We start from the raw sequence: 17,262 nt of genomic DNA, 5'->3' as shown, positions 1-17,262 counted from the left end.
GCCCCAAATAAGCCCCAAATATCTTAAAGTGTGACTAAAAATTCTCAAAACAAAGTTGTTCTTACTTTTCTTCAACTTAAAAATAGGCTACATGAGAGTTTTAGGGAAGAAAGCCACCTTTGGCCTGGAGAATATACCCAAAATATGCTGGTATCTGCAGTTCCTTCCATATTTCTCTCCCTATAATTCTGCATTACTAAAAAGATTAGAAGTCACTAACCTAAGGTTTCCAAAGTTGAGATCTAATCCTTTCCCAAGTGACAGCCACAAAGCAAATGTTGTATCACACCCCACCTAAAGAAAGGATAAAGATAAGGCAGAAAAGAAATATCTAGCCGTGTGCTCTATGACCCTGAGCAACAGCTCTCCCTTGTCTGGGCCTCAGTATTTTAACTTAAATCCAGAAGACCATGAACTCTGACACTCAGCCAAAAATGATCTGACCAGACACAGGCTAAATCCCTCCCCAAGCTACCTGGAGACTGGCTCCTCCCAGTTCCTCCTTCCCTTTCAAACCCTTGGTTAAATATCTTCCCCTCTAATGGCTTTGCCCTGGAAGCAGCACATCCCAACTCTAGCCTGAAACAGCTCTCCCCAGGATGAGAAATGCTGCCCTCCTCACGGCCAGGGCAACAAGCCTCCGCCTCAGCCTGTTGCTTTTGCTTTCCTTCCTGCCGGACCTGCACCGAGGTGTGAGAGCCAAGGAACTGAGGTTTGTGACATTGGTGAGTAGACTTCTCTCATTGCTTTTCCTTTAAATCCATTTGCTACCAACAGGGTCTGAAAACCAAGTGTCCATTTCATTTTACCTTAGTATAGTCTCCCAGAGACCCAACTCAGAAAGTGAATAAGCAAGTTTTGCAAGTTCCTTGTAAAAAAGAACAAACATATCCTAACAAAATCCTGTTTGGTTTGGATAATCTTTTACTTTGCCAATGTTATTTACCTAGTCACTTACTTTGCAACTGCCTTAAATGTTTCCTCTTGATAGCCACACGAGACCAGGAGGTGCCTCCTTTAGGTCTGTTTAGCACCAGGAGCTAGACTGGTTTCATTTAATGATTATTCGTTGGCAAGCCAAAAAACTGTCATTTTCTCAATTTAATAACCCCTTCCCTTTTTGTTTATCAGGAAACTAGAAAACACATTTATAAGCAGTCTTTGAAGCATAAAACTAAAACCCAAGAATTCTAGGATGACTTCCTGAAACAGATATGGTTGATCATTAAAATCATGTTTTTCCCCACCCATGTGACATGTTAGGAAGCACGACAAATTAGGAAAGGGGGATGGGAGGCTAATGGATGTTGTCAAGGAAAGAAGATATACTGTTGGCATTGTTTTAAAAAATAGATAGGGAGAAAGTTTGTGAAGTAAAGGGGATTAAGGGGATTAACCACTTTACTAACCGTGTGGTTATTCTCTTATATCTCTTGGTTTCTGTCTTGATCTTTGATTGTCCCTGTTTTTCTATTTCTCTTTTTCCTGTTTCACTCACTGCTCTCTGCCTCTGACCCTCTCCACGTATTTTATAGGCTCTCTCCATCTTTTTTTCTTTATCACATCTTTTCATTTGATAGAGTAGAAGTATGCTGTTAAGTACATTTTCTTCCTGAAAGAATATCCAAAACTTATTTTTATACTTTCAAGGGAGGTCACCATTTACTTAAAAATTAAACCTGAAATTCTCATTTTTCTCAGCTTGCTGTACTCAGAACTTCTTTCTTTCCCTTCTATAGAAAAATTTAATAACCATATGTTTTTGCAAATCACGATTCTTCATCCAATAAATCTTTACTAGGTCATGAGTCAACAATGAAAGAGAGAGAACCAGAGGAACATATCGTCAATTTATTTACAAACGATTCACCAGTGTTCACAGAATTCAGGCTTCTGTGTTGAAAAAGAAAGTCTTTATAAGGTTGTGTACTTTATATAGGGAAATCCATGTGAGTTAGACGTTTACTTATATCTGCAGAAATTGCACTCTCAACGAGCTGGCGGAGGGGTAATCCTCTTCAAGATATTACAGTGAACTCGCACCTAACTGCATCTGGTCCATTCTCTCCTCCCTGTTTTACAACAGCCCAGGCTTGCTTCCTTGGCTACCAAACTGTTGTAGGTTTCCCTTCTCCCTCTCCATTCCTGGTAAACATGTGTTCAGGAACTACAAGTTAATTCTTCCCTGAGAAAAAGCTTACAAAGTTAGCTCTCTTGGAACTAAAAGATTTAACAGTTACTAAACAAGACTAATGTTAACAATTTTTCCTACCACAGCTTTCTTCCATTAATGGTAGATTGAGGCAACAATACATTTCTCTTTACCATAAAACTATATCTAAGGACTTAAGGCAGAAGATATCACTATATTCTTTTTATTGATTATAGAAAATATCTGACTATAAATGGTTCGGTTATATACCCAGGGAATTCCCTAAAAATGATTAGGAGAACCAGAGTGAAAGAAAGATTGTTGTTGCTGTGTAGTCACTAAGTCCAACTCTTTTGTGACCCCATGTGGCCCACCAGGCTCCTCTGTCCACGGCAAGAATACTGAAGTGGGTTGCCATTTCTCTCCCCAAGGGATCGTCCTGACCCAGGGATCAAACCCACATCTCCTGCATTGTGGGTGGATTCTTTACCACTGAGCCACTGGGCAACAGTTCTCAGATTTAGCAAACAAAAATCTCAATGAGATTTTCAATATGAATTATGTTACATTGTCCTCCCAACAGCCCTACAAAATAGGGTTACCAGAAAACACAGGATGCCCAGTTAAATTTGCATTTCAGATGAACATCAAATAGTTTGTTAATATACATATGTTTACATGCAATATTGGGGCATCTTACATTTTTGTTTGCTAAATCTGGGAACTGTTCTATGAGGTTTTTGTAAAAACCTTATTAACCCTGTTTTATAGTTGAAGGAATTGAGGCACAAAGAGATTAAGAAAATTGCTCATGATCACACAGCTAAGATTTGAACTCAGGCTGTATGATTTCAGAAACCTGCCCTTAATCACTAGACATATTCTGTTCCTGCCATGCGTGTCTAACCCAGCACATGGAGCTGAGGCCTCCCCAGCAAGGTCTGTGTGTTGGCTTCACACATATTCAGCAGTGGTTTTCCACTGCAATCCAAGAAAAATAAATCTTCCTCGATTCTGAAAAACTGTTCTTGGCAGAAATAGCAGGAATCTGCCCAGTTCTTGTTCTCTCATGAACAGAGTCACCATGTGCCTTTTGAAACAGGTTCACCAGTGCATATCTAGTGGAATGCTAGTTTGACAAGTTGTTAACAGGTTTTGCTTGATTTTAAAAAATAGGTTTCTATAGTCAAATCAGTTTGGGGAAGAAAATGTGAATTAAACTGTGTTTAAAAGTCTCTTAAATGTGGGACTTTGCAGAGTTTTGAATATTCTAATATAATGTCCTTAAAGGTTCTACTTGACCTTTCATCATTTTTCACCAAGGAGAATTGAAGGTATTAGATAGTTATGTCCGCTGGAACGTTAGGCTAACAGGTTTGCACTCAGTTTCTACCACCTGTGAATTCTAATGTATTTTGTCTTGTGGGAGACACACATCTGTGTGTAAGTACACTTGAGGAGGGCTTCCCTCCTCTCTCCTGAAGGCTCAGTATCCTCCTGGGCCATAAATACATCCTATTAGTATGCCAGGCCTTTCAGCCTTCCTCATGGGGAGTGCAGGGTGTGTTCCCACCCTGAGTCCCTTAAGAAGCAGTTGGCTTCTCTTCTAATCTCTGAAGTGTCATTTATTTACTCAACTCATTCCTTTCTACCCAAAGTCTTTCACTTTTTAATTCTCTTTACCAAAGGAGTTATTTCTCATTTCCTAAAAAGAAGAAAATTAAATAAACTTATTCTTCATGGCAAGGTTTGTGCATCAAGAAATGTTCATGACTTGGAACATACCTAACCAGATAGAAAGTAGAGTTTAATTCCAGAAGCCAAGTTCTCTTAGCAACCAAGTGAATATGCCAGGAGATGCAGAAGCTGAACATTCCAGGAAGATAGAACATGAAGGCCCTGAAGTTGGAACACACTTAATGTACTGGATAGAGCAGCAGAGTCTCCTCTGGCTAAGCATGCTTAGCAAAAATGTGAGGGAAGAACATGGCCGTGGGCAGGACCACATCAGGTAGTGTCTAGTGAGCTATTGCAAGGACTTTGAATATTATGCAAAGAACAGTGGGAAATGATATAATGTCTTAGAGTCAGTGGGAGTACATGAAACAAGACTGGCCACACATGAGCTGATCATTGTTGGAGCAAGTGATGGATTCATAGTGGCTCATTATAAAAATCTCTATTTTTGTATATTTTTCTAATTTTCTGCAAAAAAAAAAAAAAAAGTGATAGAATGAGAGGACATTCGAGAGTTCTAAAGCAATCAAGACACTATTTTGACTTACACTTTAGAACTCCTAACTGATGGCAGGGAAGGGGGACTAGACAAGATGTCCTCCAGTCATCAGGGTCTCCACATCATACACAGCGCACCAAATCTGGTCAACAGACTCAATGGAGCAGGATCAGTCACATGGGTACCAAATCATGGTTCTTTTTAAAAAGTTACCTTTGATTTAGTAGTAATAGTGAAAGTTGCTCAGTTGTGTTCAGCTTTTTGTGACCCCATGGACTACAGACCACCAGGCTCCTCTGTCCATGGAATTCTCCAGGCAAGAATACTGGAATGGGATGTCATGCTCTTCTCCAGGGATCTTCCTTCTCCAGGGATCAAACCCTGCATTGCAGGCAGATTCTGTACCATTTGAGCTACTAGGGAATCCCCCTTTGATTTAAAAGGGTAAAGTAAATGTGATATGGCGGAGAAAACAATGGGCTAGCAATCATGGGAGGGAAGCGAGAGATCTGGATGGCTTATTTCATCTCTTTAAGCCTTGCTTTTCTTATTTTTTCAGTGCAGCAATAGTGCCAATCTGTCCTCACAGAGTTGTAACAATTAAACGAGATGGCAGGGGAGAGAGTTGTACAAAACCACCGAAACACAAACATAAGGGGTTGTTATTATCCTGGATGTCTTCCTTTTGTAATTGCTACTGGTACTGCACATCGTCCTAGTGCAGAACCAGTAGGTTCAGTACCAGTAGTAGAGTAGCACCACTAGTCTTAGTCTTCTAAAGGATTTGATAGACTGTGATTGTTGGACTGAGAACAGAGGATATAAATTTTGGCAGGGCAGCAGCTAAGAAGATTGCCCTGCCACAGACTTTAAAAAAAATGCCTGAGCATAGTCCAAAGCCTCCAGGTAAAGTGAAGAAACTCCAGAAGCTCGAGAATGCCATCTTCATGTGCTTGAGGGACAGGTGTGCACGTGTGTACACACACACACACACACACATATACATTTTGATTTCTAGCACTGGAGGTGGAATATGGTTCATTAAGTGTTTCTGTGGAACACCCCTTCCAAAGAGTTCACAGCATGTGTGAGCCACTACTTCAGAAGCCCTGAAAACCTACTGAAATGTCCATGTGTGCTCAGTCATGTCCGACTCTTTGCAAATGCATGGAGCCTGCCAGGCTCCTCTGTCCATGAAATTTTCCAGGCAAGAATACTGAAATGGGTTGCCATTTCAGGACATCTTCCCCATCCAAGGACTGAACCCACGTCTCTCACTTCTCATGCATTAGCTGGCATATTCTTTACCACCACACCACCTGGAAAGCCACTGAAATGTAAGGGAGTACAATTATTCCTGACCTGTAAAACAAAGCAGGAAAGCTTGCCCACGTCTTATGGTCTTATTTCAGCTTTGCTCTCTAAGATACTCATCTAAAGATACCACACTTGTTTTTCTCCCCAGGCCATTCTGTCATTTAGTTGCATATCCTCAGATTTATCTGTTAAATAATGTTTGAGGATGTTTCTTACATCAAGGTTTTTGTTTCCTCTAATGCAACACAATTCCCCCCGCCCCCACACACACACATAATTTCCAATTTTAGTTCATAAAAAAGCAGCAGGTCCCAGATCTTCCACTGATGGAAGGCTAAGAGGCATGTTAGAGCAGAGAGAAATGAGCCTCTTATGTGGGTTCAGAAGCTGGTGTTGGACTCACAAAACCTGTTTGTATTTCTGCTCAACCACTTAAGACCTACCGTGTGATCTTGGGCGGGTCATTTAACTAAGGTCAGTTTTCTGGTGCGTGAAATGAAGATAATGATAGTAATTGCTTTGCAGAATTGATGAGAGGATTAGATATATGAGAAGCACAGCTTCTAGGACAAAGCAAGCATTCTAAAAGTGTTGAGTTATTGTGATTACAGGCTGGTAGGAAGTGTTGTAAGTTATTCTGCTATAGTGTCTCTCATCCAACTTCTCTTTGGTTCAGTGGCTCTCAGCTAGGGGTAGTTTTGGCTCCTGGGGACATTTGGCAATGTCACAACTGGGGAATGCCATTGGCATCTAGTGGGCGAAGGCCAGGGACATTGCTAAACATCCCTACTATGCACAGGACAGCCCTCCACAGCCAAAATGCCAACTGTGCTAAGGATGAGAAACTCTAGAAACTAAACAATGTGGAGTTTATAATCCACTGAAACCATATAGTAATTTTGTTATTCAGATCTGGGAAAGTTTTAGTCACTTAGTCATGTCCTACTCTTTGTGACCCCATAGACTATAGCCTTCCAGGATCCTCTGTCCATAGACTTCTCCATACCTACTTGAGTGGCATGCCTTTTCCTTCTCCAGGGGATCTTCCCCACCCAGGTCTCCTGCATTGCAGATTCTTTACAGTCTGAACCACCAAGGAAGCCCTCAAGTACTTTGCACAATTACCTGGGATGTAAAAAGTATAAAATGTGTTTTGATTGTGGAAAGAGAAGCACTAATGATTAGCCTCAACAATTTCTGATCATGATCAAGTCACCCCTAGTGACTAGTAACTGTAGGTGTCCATCAGAGAGTACACAGCTAAGTGACCATCCATGACAATAATTCCTTACCTGACCAAAATAGTTTCTTAAGATCCACCACACCATTGTCCCTCTGTTTGCCATAGCCTGTTCTACTGAGATTTCAATTTCTTACCAGTTCAGATGGCCAAAAGACAAGTTTTCTTCAAACACCAGAGACACAACCTAGGTCTTAGAAGCCTCCCTCCTTTTCCTTTTCCTGGAATCCCATCTCAAAAATGACTTAAGTCTGAGACTGTTCCTTACTCTGTGTCTGCTGAACTGTTTTACAAGATTTCAAAAGAACAGCCTCTTGGCTTTCTTTTCAGTGGAGCACGTTAGCCAGGTAGTATGCGTGACCAGTGCAGGAATCTCAGAGAAGGCAAGGTGTTAGGCAGCCCTCCTCTGTATTAAAAATGCTTGCTGACACCAGTGCAGACTTCATCTTGTATTTCTTGAGTTTTTCTTTTCTTATCTTTTGCTTATAAAATAGCTTTGTGTTTGGTTTGATATGCTATTCAGAAAACATATTAAAATCGAAGTACCAAGGTTTCAACCCCGGTTCATTTCCTGGGACTGGAAGATCTGCTGGAGAAGGAATAGGTTACTCACTCCTGTATTCTTGGGCTTCCCTTGCGGCTCAGCTGGTAAAGAATCCGCCTGCAATGTGGGAGACCTGGGTTAGGAAGATCCTTTGGAGAAGGGAAAGGCTACCCAGTCCAGCATTATGGCCTGGAAAATTCCATGGACTATATAGTCCATGTGGTCACAAAGAGTCAGACATGACTGAGCAACTCTCACTCACCAAGGTTTCAAAAGTCCAGACTACCCTCCCCAAAGAGTAAAATGTGCAAAGAAGCATGATGACATGCAAACAAATCCAGAAGTATGTTCTTAAAGTGTTGATAATTAGCTTTTCTAATCTCACTGGCAAGTTCTTTATCCTTAACTTCCTAAAAACTAATAAATCATTGGCCAAAGATGGTCACAAACCGTATGTAGCATTTAAAAGCAACTATTATTATATGTCAAAATGTTAATACTATTACTACTATAATCATAATTAGGGAGGGGATATTTCTCATCAGTGGAGAAGGCAATGGCACCCCACTCCAGTACTCTTGCCTAGAGAATCCCATGGACAGAGGAGCCTGGTAGGCTGCAGTCCATGGGGTCGCTAAGAGTCGAAAACGACTGAATGACTTCACTTTCACTTTTTACTTTCATGCATTGGAGAAGGAAATGGCAACCCACTCCAATGTTCTTGCTTGGAGAATCCCAGGGACGGAGGAACCTGGTGGGCTGCCGTCTATGGGGTCACACAGAGCCGGACATGACTGAAGCGACTTAGCAGCAGCAGCAGCATTTCTCATCAGAGCTTGTCTGTAATAAAGTGATCTTGCTAAGCTTTGTTTTCCCTCTTGCCCTATCTGATGTACAAATCATTCTCCACCTGTGGAGACCTGTGGGTCACCTGACTTCTAATGGCTCATCATTCTCATTCACATTACTTGAAACAATAACAGTTCCCTAAACAGTTTTCCTGTGTTTCTGGTAATGTGCATAACAAGATGATGAGCTATTAGGAAAGTGTTAGTAAACTTAGAATAGCCGTTCTTAACCTAAAATTTACTTGAGGAGGTTTTTAAAACCCTAATGCCCTGGCTGCATCCAAAACTAATTAAACTAAAATCACAAGGGAGGAATCCAGTCCTTAGAAAACTTTTAACTTCCCAGTTGATTCCAGCAAGCATCCAGTGTTGAGAATCAGAGGTTTAGATGAAACCTCCATCACAATTAAAAAAAAAAAGTAAAAGAAAGTCACTCAGTTGTGTCCAACTCCTTGCAACCCCATGGATTATATGGTCCATGGAATTCTCTAGGTCAGAATACTGGAGTGCGTAACCTTTCCCTTCTCCAGGGGATCTTCCCAAAGCAGGGATCGAATCCAGGTCTCCCACAATGCAGGCAGATTCTTTCCCAGATGAGCTGCAAGGGAAGCCCTCTATCACGGTGAACAGAGGTAAAACACCTAAGCTGGTAACATTACTATTTCAATCTATTTTCAGGTTTTTAGGCATGGAGACCGAAGTCCTATTGAAACCTTTCCTAATGATCCCATTAAGGAATCCTCATGGCCACAGGGATTTGGCCAACTCACTCAGGTTGGTTGGATTTTCATCTAAGGGTTTCTGATGAGTCTTAAGGGAAACTGTGGGATTGTTACAATATATTGAAACTGTATAACTACTTTAGTTACTCAAATATGGGGAAGTGTTTTGCACAGGTACCTGGGATCTAAAAAGTGTAAAATGTGTTTTGATTGTGCTCAACAATTTCTGATCATGATCAAGTCACCCCTAGTGACTAGTAACTGTAGGAAAATTGTATAGAATTTTATATAGAATTATAGAAATATATAGAATTTGGTTATATATAGGATTTCCTGCTGGGTTTATTAAAGCATGAGTTGTGCATGGACAACAGAAGAATCGGTTCAGTTCAATCATTCAGTCATGTACAACTCTTTGCAACCCCATGGACTGCAGCACATCAGGCGTCCCTGTCCCTCACCAACTCCCGGAGTTTGCTCAAATTCATGTCCATAAAATTGGTGATGCCATCCAACCATCTCATCCTCTGTCATCCCCTTCTCCTCCTGACTTCAGTCTTTCCCAGCATCAGGGTCTTTTCCAATGAGTCAGGTCTTCGCATCAACTTCATGGCTGCAGTCACCATTTGCAGTGATTTGGGAGCCCAATAAAATAAAGTCTGTCACTGTTTTCATTGTTCCCCCATCTATTTGCCATGAAGTGATAGGACTGAATGCCATGATCTTAGTTTTTTTAATGTTGAGTTTTAAGCCAGCTTTTTCACTCTCCTCTTTCAGTTTCATCAAGAGGCTCTTTAGTTCCTCTTTACTTTCTGCCATAAAGCTGGTGTCATCTGCATATCTGAGGTTATTGATATTTCTCCTGGCAACCTTGGTTCCATCTTGTGCTTCATCCAGCCCAGCATTTTGCATGATGTACTCTGCGTATAACAGAAGAATATATGAACTTAAAAGATGCTGAAGAGAGCCAAGAATTGCTTAGAAGCCAGCCCATGAGTTTCTCAGGCTCCACCTGAGAAAGTAGAAAATAATCCTGAATCAGCAGAGTTAGGAAAACTCGATTCCTTTGGTAGTAGTATTGCTAAAATTGATTTTTATTAGATGGATGTATTGGGATTGAACCTTCATTAAAAGTAGTCAAACTCAGGTAGCCCTACTTACTAAAGAGCACCCAAGAAGGTGAGCTGGGAAACAAAGACATCTGTGGTCATGCTCCAGTGCCCTGCGCACTTCACCTGTGTAAGTGAATTAACCTTCTGTTTGGAGCCACAAGGCCACATGTATTGATTCTGTCCTGACCAAAATATTGTTTAAATATATTAAGAAAATATCATAGAATGTTTAGAGTTGAATATCTACCCTAAATTAATGGGTCTTGATCTTGGCTAAATATTGGAACTACTTGGAGAGCTTTACAAAATACTATTGTCTTCCTGGAAGTTTCTTATTTAATCCATCTAGGGTGCAGCCTGAACAGTGGGATTTTTAGAAACTCCTTGATCTAGTGTGTAGCAAAGGCTGAGAATTACTGTCCTAACTGCATCATCTCAATGAGGAGAAAATGCAAAGAGGCTATTTGAGGCCAGCATCTTCTGGCTCCCATCAGAGCTCTTCCCACTATAGCCTACATAACTTCTGGCTTCCTGAAAAAGAGAAGGGTTATAAAACTATAGGGCTGCTTCATGGTATCTATGGTTCTGTCAAGACTCTGGTTCCCTTGCTGTAATGTTCCACTAAAATCAAAAGATTCTTACAGACAGTGGGATCTGTCTGAGTTCTTCTGGCATTCTCTTGACGAGCCACCAGTTTCCCCTGGTGTTCTCAATCTTCCCAGTGCAAGTGAATTATTGGGGGATCTTGTTAAAATGCAGATTCTAATTAATTGGGCCTGACATGGCCTGAGAGTCTCCATTTCTAACAAACTCCTAAGTGATGCTCATCGTGCTGGTACATTACTCTTGAAGTAATAACATTCTGGAGCTCAAATTCCGGCCCTTGGCTTGTTGTTCAGTCGCTCCATCATGTCCAACTCTTCACAAACCCATGAACTGCAGCATACCAGGCTTCCTTGTCCTTCACTATTATCTCTTGGAGTTTGTTCCAACTCATGTCCATTGATTCAGTGATGCCATCCAACCATCTCATCCTCTCTTGTCCCCTTCTCCTCCTGCCTGCAATCTTTCCCAGCATCAGGGTCTTTTCCAATGAGTCAGCTCTTTTCATCAGGTGGCCAAAGTGTTGGAGCTTCAGCATCAGCCCTTCCAGTGAATATTCAGGGTTGACTTCCTTTAGGATTGACTGGTTTGATCTCCTTGCAATCCAAGGGATTCTCGAGAGTCTTCTCCAACACCACAGTTCAAAAGTATCAATTCTTCAGCACTTAGCCTTTCTTTATATTCCAACCCTCACATCCATACATGATTACTGGAAAAATCATAGCTTTGACTAGACAGACCTTTGTAGGCAAAGTAATGTCTTTGCTTTTTAATATGCTGTCTAGGTTTGCCATTGCCCTTGACTAGGTACTTCCAATCTGCATAGTGACAAAGCAATGGTTCTTTTTGAGTTCAATGGTTTTCAAAGTATGGTCCCTGGATGAGCAACATCACTATTACCTGGAAATTTGTCAGAAATGCAAATTCTCTGCCCTCCCCCCAACTGAACTAGAAACTCTAGGGTTGAAGCCTGGGAATCTTTGTTCTTAATGAGTTCCCCAGGTGATTTACTGTTCTATAGAAGATGACTATTTCCTTAAAAGTTAGCTTTAGGTTAGAACAACAATTATACCAAAAGTACTTGCTTCTTCAGCTATCCAGATTATTTAGGGAATTCACAAACCTCAAAGTACACATTATTCTTTTCCTACTTCTTTTCCCATCTAGAAAGGTAGCCAGGAGTGGCAAGTAAATGAGTGAGTGGAACCAATCCAAAGCCACAGTGACCACATCTTTTCTGACTCCTCTTCTGATGAGGCTCTGAATTAAAGACAGACTTGAATGCAATATTGCCCAAAGCGTAGTGTTCTACTACACAGATCTGAGTTACTTAGGAAACTTGTCAACATACAGATTCCAGGGCTACACTCAGGATCCAATGAGCTGGAATCTCTGGCAGAAACACTGAGGAATCTGCATTTCAAGAAGCACCCTAGATAATTTTGCTTCTGATGCACAGTAATGCTTGAGGATCATCAAGCTAAGGCAACACTTCTTGATGACTAACTGCCATTGGAATCTTAATGAGCTTGTTAAAAAACAGATTTCTGAGCTCTCCCCACAATGATTCTGGTTCAATAGGTCAAGAGTGGGGCCCAAGAATTTGGTTTCTAACATACTCCCAAGTGATGCTAATACTGCTGATCCAGAGTCCACACTTTGAATAACAGGCTTTAACTTTTCATGAACCAGACATAAGTGAACTGTATAGACAATAAATTATTTCACTCAGAGGTTGAAGGTGATCTTTAGATTCATCAAGTCTAACGTCTTATAGGATGATTGAATTTCCTCCACAAGCTAACCAGCCCTTGAAAGTCTCTACCAACAAAGATGACCCACTGAATGCTCTGCCGGAAGAGATGAAACATTTACTTAAATTCAGTCAATTGCCAGCTATTAACTGTGCAAGATTCTATGTTAAGTGCTAATGACAATGAATTGAGTTTTCTCAGGGAGCTAACTTAATCATGACTAAAGATTACAGTTCTTTTTTCCTGTTTGCATTTTAAAATGTGTTGTTACTATGAAACTATTAAAATATACCACTGTTCACTCTACTTATTCAATGAAGAGTGATAAGACTCACAGCTTCATAGAACTTACTTTCAATAATTTTTTCTTGTATTTGTTCCCATAGTTGGGCATGGTGCAGCATTATGAACTTGGACAATATATAAGGAAACGTTATGAAAACTTTTTGAATGAATCTTATAAACGTGAACAGGTAAGTTGGGAAGCTAATAGTGGGAACCTTCCCCCTTGAAATAATGTAACATAATGTATTTGTAAAAGTTTCCTATTTCCTAAGGAACTTATAAAAGTCAGATATCTTGTTTACAAATGTACTCCTCTTTGTATAAACATTTTGTTCTCAAAAAAAGTATGAATATACAGAAGTTCAAAATGGACACCTATGGTAAATATTTTGGCTTGGCAAGTAGCCACTACTTAATTTGTCTCTTTCATCAATTCAACTGTTGACTCACCGGGTTGCTTTAAGTCATGTCATGCCCATCATACTGTCTTTTCCATAATAGGTATTATGATTATGATGCTACCGTGTCTGCTAATATTTTGGTGTGGGTGTCCCACCATTTCTCAAATATACTATTAGCTCCATAGTGGAGGGAAAACCTCAGTTCCTCTCAATTGGATCTGCTTTGATTTTCCCACCCTAGGTTCATGTTCGAAGCACAGATATTGACCGGACTTTGATGAGTGCTATGACAAACCTTGCAGCCCTATTTCCCCCCGTGGGTATCAGCATCTGGAATCCCAGCCTACCCTGGCAGCCCATCCCAGTGCACACAGTCCCTGTTTCTGAAGATCAGGTCAGTTTTCTGAGAAAACAGAGATTTCATTTGTTCTGGAAGAAGGAAGGCAGGCTACTCAGGACTTGCGGATTTGGGAGTCTGGACACTTTGTGGGCTGTGCAGCCTTAATTCTTTCCTAAATAATGGTGCACAGGACATAGAAAGCCCTGGTAAGAAGGAGTAGGAACACAATTTCTCTTTAGAGATTTATTATTTGCTTTGCTATTCTTTTAACTTCTGGCTATTTGTCCCTCTTCATCTTTACATGCACATACACAGTTCTCAGTGTTCTGCCTTCAATTCCCAGGTTTTTGGTGCCCAACAAAGGGTTCTCCTCCCTCCAAAATATCCTAAGACCTCTCTACCTAGAAAATATCCCTCCCCTGATGAAAATCCCCTTTCCTGCTAAGGTAAAAATGAAAGATTTGGGTGCATAATTGGTGGCCAAAACTTTATATGTGTCATAATATTTACCTTTCATAACAGCTATGAATGGACAATATTATTGCGCTCCTTTTATAGCCAGAGAAAAAAGTGCTCAGAGAAGTCCAATGAACAAAGTAGATCCAAAGTCACACAGCTGAAAAACATCACTACTGGGACTAGAACCAGACAGATCTCATTCCAGAGTAGTTTCCTTTTGTGCAAACTAGTCATTCTCAAAATTAGTTGCATATTAGAATCACCTGTAAAATTTTAAAAATATTGACGCTGAGGGCACACCCCCTAGTACATCAGCATCTCTGAGGGTGGGACCCAGGCACCAATATGTTTTTAAAAATTTCCCTGGATGATTCTAGTGGACAGCCAAGCTGAGAACCAGTACCATAAACCAAGTTGCCTAAATGAAGTTGTTCAAGAGAAACTTCCAAATTTATTTATACTGATGGGACTGACCAAGAATTCTTTTATCTTTTCAGAGGAATTCCTATTCTTAAAATAGTAATAATAAATCTAACTAATCTTCCAGGTCTTGAATTTAAGACTGTATGAAGGAAATAGTCTGGGACAAGGAACCCTTCCTAATTCCCCTGGAGTCATATTATAACATGGCTATCTCCTCTCTTTATGACTGAGGCTTAGCATGACTACTGAACCTAGAATGTTGCCTGGTGACCTCTGGGTTAGGTTACTATCCCATTTACATTGTCAGTACCCCAAGAAATTTGACCTAATTGCTGAGCCTATTGACTTAAGAATTTTTCCCAAGTGCTTAGAAATAGCTTAACCCTGTCAACCTCTCTAGGTAAATCTACTCCAATCAAATTTTCCAGTGTCTCCTGAAAAGACAAGATGATTTATTTATGCCCTTTCCTTCACAGAATCAGAAACGAATCATGATTATCAGTGTTTGAGGAGGGTGGTGCTTGTGAATATTTTCTTTGAAAAAGAAAAATATTCACTTTTCCCACAGCCTTTTCTACATAAAGACTGGACAGAAGCACCAGCTTTAGCTAGTATAAACCAGGGTAGCTATTTAATCCTTAGTCCTGAAAGATAATGGTTAACTTAAATAGCAAAGGGATGCAGGTGCTATTAAAAAAGGAAGAAAAAAGCATTGAGAGTGAAGGAGAGAGGAGAGGGAGAGAGAAATGAGCAAAAAGGCCCCCTTACCTGTGGCCCTCTGAAACTTACCCACCAAGATGAAACAATTCTAACATCAACTAAGAAATTTAACAAAATCAATCAACCCAGAACTCTGTATATATAGAGTTCTATTTCTATACAGAAATAGAAGGGAAATATGAGACAAGTTTTCTTCCTTAATTTACAGTGCATTTGATGAAAAAAGATTCACACATATGAAGTATGTAGAAGACAATACAAGGTGGTGGGCAATGATTTCAAGAACAAGCTGCACATGCTGGAGGAATTCAGAGACTAAGTCATACTTAGAACTATAAAGGGCAGTCATTCAAGTCTTCATGGACAGAGTGAGAACTTGAACCAGACCTTGGAGGAGGGTAGGAAAGGACAAGAAGGCAGCACCAAAGCTGAGCTTTGAGTCAATGTAAAGTACTTGCCCTTCCGTGTCCAGAGTTCTTGTCTAGAAAGAATGAAAGCAAGACAGAATAACTGTGTTGGGCACATGTTAGAGAATCCAAATTTAATAACCAGAGGGAATCTTGAGATAAAGGCAGCATGATATAGAAGGAGGGTTGAATTTAAAGTTGGGAAAACCCAAGTCTGAGAGCCACCCACCACTTCAGATACTTGACCTTACTTCCCTGTTCTTCAGTCTCCTTTTCTATAAAATGGAAATACTAGTACCCACCTAAATTCTTCACAGGGATTTGTGAAAACCAAGTTGGTTAAGAAAAGGAAATGACTTTATAAACTACAAAATGCTGGACAGATGTTTAGGTGATTCTTCTGTTTTCAAAAAGACTCTTTGAATATGTGGGATGAGAAAACTAAAATCTAGAAAAGTTAAGTAATTCATTAAAACCTAGGCCTTTAAAAGAACAGTCCTGGGCAGGCAGGGAAATTTAGATGTAAAGCAGTGGATGTAGAAGAAACTGCTGTACTTATCTCAGTACTGTGCACACACCTGATGAGCAGTGCTTTGGGGCAATTGTCTGACATTGACTTGGAGGAAAAAGATACTGAGGCCTCTGAAAATAACTTGAAACCATGCATTAGTGAGGAAATGAAGGCCTGAAAGTAGATGGTAAGGACATTAGAGAAAGGAAAGCAAGGTATGACCAGGTGACACAGAATCAGAAATGACAGACAGGAAGAAACTTATCAAAAAATGATTTTTGAGTAGCATTTAATATGTCAGGCCCTGTTCTAGGCTTTGACAACAGTGAACAAATGACAGCAAAGAACGAGATAGGCAAGACCCTGGCTGTCTTCAAGTTTCTGTTTTATAGGAAAAATGATAAAGAAGTAAATAAATACAGTCATTTCAAATGGCAATGAGTTCCTTGAAGGAAATAAAATAAAGTAATGTGATTGATGGTGGCTGAGCAAAATGTCTAGAAGAGCTGTAGAGGGGGAATGTCTCAGACAGGGAACAGTCTGCAGAGACTGCCAGCCTGTGTGTTCAGGGTACAGCAAAGAGGCTCCCAGTGTTGCTGGAAACACGTGAGTGAGGGGGCAGCGGTAGGAAAGCAGGACAGAAAGATCACTGGGGGCTGAGTTTGGATTTTATTCCAAGTAAAATGGAAAGACGGTGAAAGTTATAAGCTACAGAATGGCATGATTTGATTGATGGCTTCAACATATTAGCCTTTAAAAAAATAAAATAAAAAGTATTAGTGTAATTGCTGCATGAAGGATGGATTGTGATGCAAAGTGATCCCACAGAAAGCCCTTACAATAGTTGAAACATGGATTATGGTGGTCTGGACTGGGAGGGGACAATGAAGATAAAGAAGAAGGGTCTCTTTTGGATACACTCCTGAACAATGTGGGTTTGAACTACACGGGTCCACTTACATACATATTTTTGTCAATAAATGTATACCACAGCACTACAAAACCCACAGTAGGTAGACTGTCTCAGATGCGAAACAGTGGATACAGACCCTGAAGCTACACGGATTTTCAACTATGTAAGGGTTGGCAGCCATAATGTCTGCATTGTTCAAGAATCAACTGTGTTTTGGAAGTAAACAGGCAAAAGTGATTTGTCAGTCTGTGAAGCAGGATGATAAATTTTGCTAT

At 40.4% G+C, this 17,262-nt stretch overlaps 1 protein-coding gene across 5 annotated transcripts in view; it reads left to right on the top strand.

Moving 5' to 3' along the window:
* The first annotated feature begins 350 nt into the window (after window positions 1-350).
* The window catches only part of ACP3 (acid phosphatase 3), a 59,087-nt gene continuing 42,175 nt past the window's right edge, over window positions 351-17,262 (top strand). For all 5 annotated transcript variants that reach the window (XM_055569688.1, XM_055569691.1, XM_055569689.1 and 2 more), the window contains exons 1-4: window positions 351-725; window positions 9,016-9,111; window positions 12,915-13,001; window positions 13,456-13,608. In XM_055569688.1, coding sequence (XP_055425663.1) covers window positions 600-725; window positions 9,016-9,111; window positions 12,915-13,001; window positions 13,456-13,608 — 462 coding nt within the window. In that variant the 5' untranslated portion in view covers window positions 351-599. The remainder of the gene's footprint in view (window positions 726-9,015; window positions 9,112-12,914; window positions 13,002-13,455; window positions 13,609-17,262) is intronic.

The sequence above is a fragment of the Bubalus kerabau genome, chromosome 2 (genome assembly GCF_029407905.1).
Source record: "Bubalus kerabau isolate K-KA32 ecotype Philippines breed swamp buffalo chromosome 2, PCC_UOA_SB_1v2, whole genome shotgun sequence".
Lineage (NCBI taxonomy): Eukaryota > Metazoa > Chordata > Mammalia > Artiodactyla > Bovidae > Bubalus > Bubalus kerabau.
This window is presented reverse-complemented; position numbering and strand designations above follow the sequence as displayed.